Consider the following 10,044-nt stretch of genomic DNA (forward strand, 5'->3'; position numbering starts at 1 on the left):
AGAATCTGCCCCTTCAGCTTGATATCGGGACAAAAACCCTAAGTTTTCTCAGATATGGTTATGCCATCTGCTTAACCAATGATGACCAAAATTGATTTAGTGCCCTTTCACCACACATAGATTAATTTTATAAAAAAATATGCACAATGGACACATTGAACAAGCTTATGACATTGAGCACATCAGATGATAACCCAAGTTATTTGGAAATAATTAATAAAATATATTATTATTATTATTATTATTATTATTATTATTTTTTAATGAAATGCCAATTTGCCTCTAAAGTAATTTACAGAATATAATAGCCTGAAAATTCTTCTTCTAGAAAAAAACAGGGATCTCAGTTTTATTAAAATCAGAAATATTATTTACATTTAAAAAAAAGTGTAAAAAAATGTTTTTTTAATTACCCTAAAATGTGTCTACCTGCACAGTTTACCATTCGTTAAACAGACAGATGGTACAGCATGAACATGATTGAAAAGTAACAGACATTATTCAAAGCACAATTTAATTAGGAGAATAAATCAAAGTGAAATTGAATCGAAGTCAAATGTGAAATAAGAGCTATTCATAGCGTACAAATTACTGATAGTAATGATACACTAATAAGTCATTTTTTGTATAGTAATTATTTCCAATTTTGGTAATTTTTTTAACTTAATCTGTATTTGCTTAAGTAAAAAAAAATATTCTATTCACATAATACAGGAATGCAAAACCCAGCGACCAAAGAATCTTGTGTTCTGTATAAGAAATCATTGCTAATAGGATAACATAGATATTTTAGAAATTGCTTTTGGGGCGGGAGGTGAGCAAGTTTTATTTTATTAGAATTTGTTTAGCTATATGTTGCCAAGTTTGTGTGTCATAGATGCTCATTGGACAGATATAAACTGTATACCGATGACATCAACCATGATTTTAAGCCCCTCAAAGCCCCACAGTTTTCTGTGTCAATAAGGGATCAAAAACTTAACCTATATATTTATGAATTGTATAGGATTTATGGCTCCAAGTTTGAATTGCTTTTTCTTTTTTTGGCTTAATTGATGAGAAAAAAAATAATATAATATCACAAATTGAAACAAAATTATAGGAAGTATGAAAGGAGACATAATTTGTTTAAATTAGTCAAACGTCTCTATATTTGTGTATAATTTAATTTTATAATGTCTCTGATGAGTTATAAGCTGCGTTTGTTGGGTAATCATTTCCTTTTTTTTCTTTCTTTTTTTTATAGACTACTGGAAATCCTGAAGGACCAAACACAAACAAATTATGAATGTTGAACAAGATGACATTACACCCACAGCAGATGATGATAGGTCCTAGGTTCAACAGGGCACTATTTGACCCCCTTTTTATTGTGCTTTTGGCTCTCAAGCTTCTCGTGGTGGCTGGATTAGTAAGGGCTCAGACCTGCCCTTCTGTATGCTCCTGTAGTAACCAATTCAGCAAGGTAATTTGCACACGGAGGAATCTAAGAGAGGTCCCAGATGGTATTTCTACCAACACAAGGCAGTTGAACCTCCACGAAAATCAAATCCAAATAATCAAAGTAGACAGTTTCAAACACTTACGGCACTTAGAAGTTTTACAGTTGAGTAGGAATCATATTAGGACGATTGAAATCGGAGCCTTCAATGGCTTGGCAAACTTGAACACATTGGAACTCTTTGACAATCGTCTGACCACTATCCCCAATGGAGCTTTCGAATACTTGTCAAAGTTGAAGGAGCTGTGGTTGAGGAACAACCCAATCGAAAGCATTCCATCCTACGCTTTTAATCGTATACCTTCCCTTCGCAGACTAGATTTGGGAGAGATGAAGAGGTTATCATATATTTCCGAAGGGGCATTTGAAGGCCTTTCAAACTTAAAGTATTTGAACCTCGGAATGTGCAACTTAAGAGAAATCCCAAACCTTACCCCTCTTGTAAAACTAGATGAGTTAGACCTTTCTGGGAATCATTTGTCTGTTCTCAGGCCAGGATCTTTCCAAGGATTAACACATCTACAAAAACTGTGGATAATGCATTCCCAAATTCAGGTGATCGAAAGGAATGCCTTTGATGACCTTCAGTCATTGGTGGAGTTGAATTTGGCACACAATAATCTTACTCTGCTGCCTCACGATCTTTTCACGCCTCTCCATAACTTGCAAAGGATTCAGTTGCACCACAATCCTTGGAACTGCAATTGCGACATTCTTTGGCTTAGCTGGTGGCTCAAAGAAATTGTTACCACTGGCAGCACGTGTTGTGCTCGTTGCAGCACACCTCCCAGCTTGAAAGGAACTCACATCGCAGAACTGGACCAGAACTACTTTACGTGTTACGCCCCTGTGATTTTGGAGCCGCCAACTGACCTGAATGTCACAGAAGGGATGGCCGCAGAGCTCAAATGCAGAGCATCAACATCTTTGACTTACGTGAGCTGGATTACTCCAAATGGATCCATTATCACCCATGGGGCTTACAAAGTGCGCGTTAATGTGCTCAACGATGGCACCTTGAACTTTACAAATGTAACAGCGCGTGATACGGGCTTGTACACATGCATAGTGAGCAACTCCGCTGGGAACACCACTGCCTCAGCGACACTGAATGTCACTGCCAGCGATACTGGTTACACGTACTTTTCCACAGTCACTGTAGAGACTATGGAACCATCTCAGGATGAGGCAAGGACCACAGAACACAACGTTGGCCCGACACCGGTTATTGACTGGGAAACCACTAATGCAACAACCTCTCTCATGCCACAGAGCACAAGGTCCACGGAGAAAACCTACACCATCCCGGTCACGGATGCAAACGGTGGGATTCCAGGGATCGATGAGGTTATGAAGACCACCAAAATTATTATTGGTTGCTTTGTGGCCATCACGCTCATGGCGGCTGTAATGCTGGTCATTTTTTACAAAATGAGAAAACAGCATCACCGGAAAAACCATCACGCCCCTACGCGGACTGTTGAGATTATAAACGTGGATGATGAACTCACAGCTGATACTCCTATTGAGAGCCACTTGCCCATGCCTGCAATTGAACACGAGCATCTAAATCACTATAACTCTTACAAGTCCCCTTTTAACCACACAACAGTGAACACAATAAATTCGATACACGGCTCTGTGCATGAACCTTTATTGATTAGAGCAAGCTCTAAAGACAATGTTCAAGAAACTCAGATCTGATAGTCTGCTGTGCACCAGATTAAGAGCAAAAACAGACAGTTTATAAAAGGACAAAAAAAATGACTGGGCTAAATCTACTGTTTCCAATAAAAAAGTGTCTTTACAAAAAAAAAGAGAAATAATAAAAAAAGAAATTTATTTATTAAAAATTCTATTGTGATCTAAAACTACTGAGATCCTTTTATTCCTCAATCCAATTTTTGGTATGCTTGGTTTCATTCTTATGTGTCACAGGAGATATCACGTACCCAAGGATATCTGATTTTTCTTCCCCCCCCAAAAAAAATCACATTTACAACAACAAAAAAAAACAACATAATCAATCATTGTGTTTATTTCAACTGGTTTATTTAAGTGATCTTGAAGGGAAAGTAATGCTTAATGAACAAGTTGTGTGCAATATTCCTACAATACAATATTATAGGACTGTGTAATACGACATATTACAGCCTAAAACAAACAAGAAACAACGCTACATTAGTAGCGGTAAATTAAACCGCATGAGCTCTTTCCATTGAAAATCTCTAATATCATTTTACCATATTTATGAACATTTCACATGCAAAAGGCACCCGTCATCATAAAATTATTTTTAAATAACTTTGAATTAATTTGTATTTTTCATCAATAAACGTAAATAGCTGATCCAAAGAGCAGGCCGCTGGTTGGGTGGTTTTTAGGTGACACAAACGGTCTTAAAGTCAAATACTCCGAATTCACCAATTTAGAAAATTCTATATAAGAATTGGTTATGTGTTTTTTTTTAATTCTTAGCTTTTTAATGAATTAAGCATTATTATTCTTACTCTTTGAAGGCATGATGCAGTCGTATGAAAGGTTTTAGGATTGCCATTGGGTCTGTTAGCTCTCAGAATTGAGTAGGCAGAGTTGAGTTTTGAAGCATTCCATCGAGTTTAGAAGTAAAAAAAGGAAAATTAGGTTCTCAAAGTTATTTACCCCAAAATGTTTCATGTTGTCCATTGACATCAACGGAACAGAGCTATGTTTAATCCAGATACAAAGTTTATCTCTGTAGACACTACTGTTGCGCAATGAGAAATGAGCTATGTTTTCGAACACAGCTGTGATAATCTTTCATTAAATAACATTACTTTTGATGGCCAACATGTGACATGTAGAAACGTGGCTTGACTATTGAAGGAGGCAAAGATTGTAAGACTAATGGGATTTCTTCCTCTTCCACCCATTAAATGCTATTTTGACAATGATCAGGTTGAGAAAACAAAATATAGTCAGAAGGGCTTGAATGAATAACTGAATTCCAAAAAAGTTGACTAATGGGTGCCAGCCTCGGCAGTCAAAGGCCCATTTGCCATTTTGTGAACATTTTCCATTATTTCTCAATGGTTTTCTGGCTTTCACGTGGACCGGACGTCTATTAATGGGTTTCAGTAGCATCAGTAGTGTATAAAAGAGAGAGTAAGAAAGAAAACAAAATCACATTATCTTTATTTTTTTATGTAATGACCTATTCTGTGTTTTGCAGAAATTCTATTCTGTGGATAAAAAAAAAATCCATGTAAGAATCTATAAATCCATTATCACTTAAACCACTCTAAAACAACCTGAATTTGTAGCTACAAGACATTAATATAAGGTGATAAATAAAAGCAAAGCTTCTTTGTAATCTAGATGAAGAAGAGGATTTAACTCTTTGCGGGGTAGAAACACTTTGGTGTGTGGGTCATAAATAGAGTTTGATGTGCTGACTCATGGACAATCCTTAAGAGGTCTCCTAAGGGTGTTTGGTCATGGAGGTGTTTTATATTTTGAAAGATAAAATGTTTGGTTTTGTAGAGGGAGAGGTGACGAGAGGAGAGATTTTTAGAGGGTCAGAGGTTTCAGTTGTAATGTAAGAAAATTTGACTTTACTGAGACGGTGGTGAGTTTGAATAGCCTCCCAGCAGACATGGCATATGTCAATACAGCAGGGGAATTTAAACATACAGTGTGTGGGGTAGGTATATGCCTCTTGAATCTAAGGCAAGACCAAGGAGCAATTAAGGTTTCAAACCAAACTCTATGAGAAGAAAGTAACGAGAGAGAGAGAGAGAGAGAGAGAGAGAGAAACAGAGAGAAAGAGAGAGAGAGAGAGAGAGAGAGGAAAGGAGAGAGAACAGAGGTGTGACAGTACATAGAGATGATAGAGAAGAGAGAAATAAAGATAAATGATAAAGAACGGAAAGAAGAGAGAGTATGTAGGAGAAAGAAATGAGAAAATAAGTAAAGGAGAGAAGAGAGGAAGGCTCTCCAGTCCTCCCAATATACAGACTTCAAGGTATTTAAAATATTTTATTTTATGGAACTAAATAGTGGTATAAATTAGCATTTTTATGGGCAGCAAAGTGAAATCCAATTTTACATTTTTTAACTAGGAGAGTGTTTAAAATCTACTGCTGAGCTATTTAGGATTCCCTCTGTCTGTCTCTGTCTCTCTCTCTTTCTCTCTCTCTCTCACACACACACACACCACACACACACACACACATATTTATTGCGAAGAAAGGTGGATACACGTAAATGGATAGGCAATGTGATGGAATGACTATTGAAGCAACCATTTTGGACCTATGTCACACTCTGGTTTAAACTTCTGGAATTTGTGTAAATTTGAAGAAAGAAAATGACAATTTCACGAACGGGGAAGCACAAATAAAATAAATCATGCAGGAAGGAAATGGGAGTTATAGGAGATGCGAGAAGATGGGGGCGCAATGTCTCCATGAATGTAAATGTTGATGGGGAGCATGTATCGAGAATAAACATCTCAATATGAAATGGGTCTAAACACATAAATTCACCCGGGACACATAGTTTCCGATTTTTTATTTTGTCAATTTGGGGATTTTTCTGGGTATTAAGAGACACAACTAATTTATAGAGAAATTTGTGGTTCCATTCTTCTTTTTTTTTTGCAAGAATTAAAAATCTTTTTCAAACAAAGGCATCAATAATGTTCTCGAGCAGGCAAGAATACTTAATAGCGTCCCCAGGTTACATACAAGGGCCCATAACTCATGTGTATTCAATAACATTTAATTTATGTACATTTAAGGTAATTTGCAAATGTATCTCCTTCGGTGTTAACCCTTTGCGGGCAGGTATTAAAAAAAGTAACTCTAGTTGAGTGATTAAAAAAAGAATAATGTTCATGATTACAATGCTTATTTGTACTAAAAATAAAAATAATGGACTAAAAATAAAAATGAGATGAATCAACAGAGCAGAAAAAAACTATTTATACTGGGTACTGTAACCTTTCTATAAAGAAATGCGAGTTTATTATAATTTTTATAAAAACCACCATATAAAGTAATAGAAAAATACATTAAAAAAAAAAAATGATTTTATGCTGTACTGGATAATTTCCCTCGCACAAAAATTCTGCTACCCTGAGATGTCTTACTTAAAATAATTAAACTGGTATGATTACCGAGTACGCCAGGACATTAACTATGTCTTCAGTAAAAAAAAATGCCTTATCAATTACCTGGAAAATTCCTTAAAATTAAATTAATAATTTAATAATTTTTTAACACTTTTTTATGTGTTTTGTATGTTTTTCCTTATGATGTATGTAAAGATTTCTTTTATTTTTTTTTTGTACATTGAAGAAGTCGATCAAATAATTTTGTAATGCATTTGTTCGCTTCAGATCATTGTTACTCTGCACTTGTACCGAATATCATGATACAAAAAAAAATAAGGGTGACAACAAAGGGAAGCTAATTTTAGCCTGAGGCAAACACTAATGGAACTGGATTGTTCCATGGCTTAGTAATTGACATATCTCGTAAATTAATTAGATACAGATATTGTACATGGTCCTGTTAATACTTGCTCTTCCTCCGTATGCGTGGTCTCCTAGGTGTTATGAAATATGAATAATGTGTATGTTAGATGAATATGATGTATTATCTCAAGATAAATTAACGTAAATATGATAAATAGGAGAGAGGACATTTTATTCTACCCCTAAGGTTAATTATGGAAAAAGTCCTATTCTGGAATTAGAAAGGAATTAAAGAATTTGCTGTGAAATACTCATTAAAGGTTGATTCTGGGCATGCCGAGGTGTTCTAATGATGGCCGTGTCAAAGAGACACGAAGCATTGAATTGAATAATTGAATACTAGTTCCTCGTTAAGAATTTAAACACATCTTAGTCTTGAGTTTGAAGGAAAAACTAGAAATTAAAGAAAGTCTTCTTTCAACCTGAATAAGTATATATATCACCAAAACAGCAAAGATTGTGGCCAAAGCCCCTTGACGACAGAAATGTGGCCTTAATTTAAATGAATCCATGGGATGCTATGGAAATAACCCAGGAAGGTTCAGGGTATTTCAGATAGCTTGATTGTTTCTTGAATGTGCTGGCATTCGAACAAAATCAACTTCAATTAACCTGATTAAGGGCAGCCATTTTTGTGGCAGCCATTTTTGTGGCAGCCGTCTTTGTGGAATCTGTGAAAATGGGCTCCACAAAATTCCACAGAAATGGGGAATTTGGTTGATGCAGAAATAACACATCGCCATATAATATTAATAATACATAATACAACAGATACAGTTGTGTTGTAGATTTTAACTCCTGCAGGCATATCGAGTCTATCAAAGCTAACATTTGGGAACATGTTTTACTAAGACCAGTTACGTAGGGTTAATTCAGCCACTTTTCTTTCTGTATTTTAAGGACAGTTGTCCGGAGAGCATGGATATGGTTTGAAACCAAATGATCCCCTTATTTTCAGCTCAATTCTTTAACATGTACGGGCTCAAAATGCATTGTTTTCAATGGGTTTAGGGACCGCCCATTGTCCTTAAGGGGTTAAAATCCAGCCTCCAGCTTCACAGCTTTCGGCAAATGTGTAATGGATGCCGAGAACAATGGCTAAAGGTGGCACATTTAAATCAGTTTCCTGCCCTGAACATCTCTCCTCTCCCTCTCCAACCTTGCAAAAGCTGTCAGAGGTTCCAGCTTCTAGCACAAGGAGCATAACATCAATGACAGGGGAGGAATAACTTAGATCGGGAAGAAACGATCATAAAGCTCCTGAGAAGAGGAAGTCAAGAGGACTTCCAAAGGGTACACATAAAGTGTGGGGAATATATATTGCCTATAGTGGGCTGTAAAACTTGAAATAGCCACAGGACCACTTTAATTTTATTATACTTTCTATAACTTCTACATCCGTGGCACTATTTTGTTAAACAGATTCTCTCTGTGCCTTTGAAATAAGCAAGATCAGCACAATAGCAAGCGCACTTGTCAACGTCAAACGGAGCTTTGCAAAAATCTATCTTACTGTTGCCTTTTTTTCTAGACCTTGAAATGAAACTGGAATATACTTTGTATCATTTCTAGTTATTAAAAGTATCCAACTGAATTTGCTCAGTTTAATGTTTCATCAAGTGCAACGTATTATATTAAATTCACCTGTTTGGAAATCGTCTATGACTTAGCACAAAGACAAAGTAAAAAAAAATAAATATATATATAGAAAAAAATCTTTAAGATAGTTTTTCAAAAGCACAGCTAGAATTATTGCTTACAAACGATCTCAATGTGAAACTGAAATCTCATTCATACGACCCACACGACCACAATACACAGAGAAATTAGAATATGAGAAAGTTTTAATTAAAAACAAAAATAAAATATAGAGAAGAATGCAACACCGACAAGAAACATTGTTAGATAACACAATGGAAGTTGAGTGTTAGGAATATAACTTGGACATTGCTCAAATATCTGCATAGACGAGTGGGATCCCCTAAATCCTGTTTCCCCCATGGCACAGACAGTATTGCAAAGTAACCGTGAGATCTTGTGCAAGATCTAAAGACCAATGAGTGCTCTGTAGACCCTCAGACTGTGCAGGGTACTTCATGCTGTTATATAGAACCGTTGTAACAGAACGCTGATATCTCTTCTACTGGACACCATGAATGTGGCCATCGCTCAGGATGAGAATAATATCTGGCATCACCATTCATTCTTTTTTGGTGGTGTGCAAGAATGAAGGTTATTTAAGGAATCCAGAAAACATTATTGCAAGGATTACTGCAACGAGGCCCACCAATGTCTTCTACTGAGTTCAGTGGTGGATACTTTGTATGTTTATTGTTCACCGGGGTCTTTGCAGTAGGATGCACTTCTTTCTAGGGGGTCTTTGGGAAAATGAGGTATGGGTTCCTTGCCTTGGCTAAATTTTTAGTGAATTATTTGCAAGTTTAGCTGTAGCTATGAATGATCTATTCAGGTAAGAGGACAGATTCCAAGGTTGTGTTGAAACGTTTCTGATGCCTGGAGGTTTGCTGAGATAGCCTTCCACCAGATGTCATTTAGGACCGAGGTGACAAAATCTCACATGAAAGTATTGACATGGCTGGTATAAAGCAACAGCATGTTTAAACCTATGCTAAGTTAATGTATAGATACAATTTTTATTTACATATGAAAAGCCACACCTGGAATGCTGGCTTAAAATAAAATATCTGTATTTGAGAGCGGCAGGTCAGAAAAGGGGAAAAAAGTGACATTTACAGCAAATTAAATGTGTGAGAAAGATGATTGTTAAAGCTATGATATTTTCTAACCAAGAAAAAAAATACTAAACATATAACTCAATTTAGTTCCCATTTTAAAATACAACACTAGTACTTTCAATACTTTATTATTAATAAAATTGTATGTTTTATCACTATTCTTTTTGTTGCTACCCAAAACTTCAATTTCTGTTATCACGTAAGAAAAGTGGATAAAACCCACCAGTTTGGGAAGTTCAGCCCTAAAACAATGTTTACATTGTGGTCAT

At 36.0% G+C, this 10,044-nt stretch overlaps 1 protein-coding gene across 1 annotated transcript; it reads left to right on the plus strand.

Moving 5' to 3' along the window:
* The first annotated feature begins 1,288 nt into the window (after positions 1–1,288).
* LOC149280172 (leucine-rich repeat-containing protein 4C-like) lies at positions 1,289–3,205 on the plus strand. Its single transcript, XM_089500731.1, has one exon. It carries the CDS (start codon positions 1,289–1,291, stop codon positions 3,203–3,205), a length of 1,917 nt encoding a protein of 638 aa, XP_089356857.1.
* Positions 3,206–10,044: the final 6,839 nt, after the last annotated feature.

This window comes from Sceloporus occidentalis, unplaced genomic scaffold (assembly GCF_023333645.1).
Source record: "Sceloporus occidentalis isolate IW3139 unplaced genomic scaffold, rSceOcc1.0.p SCAF_158, whole genome shotgun sequence".
Classification (NCBI taxonomy): Eukaryota; Metazoa; Chordata; class Lepidosauria; order Squamata; family Phrynosomatidae; genus Sceloporus; species Sceloporus occidentalis.

Bases quoted from the DNA above. Each gene is read 5' to 3' on its own strand.
- LOC149280172 (XM_089500731.1), top strand. From the start codon at position 1,289: ATGTTGAACAAGATGACATTACACCCACAGCAGATGATGATAGGTCCT.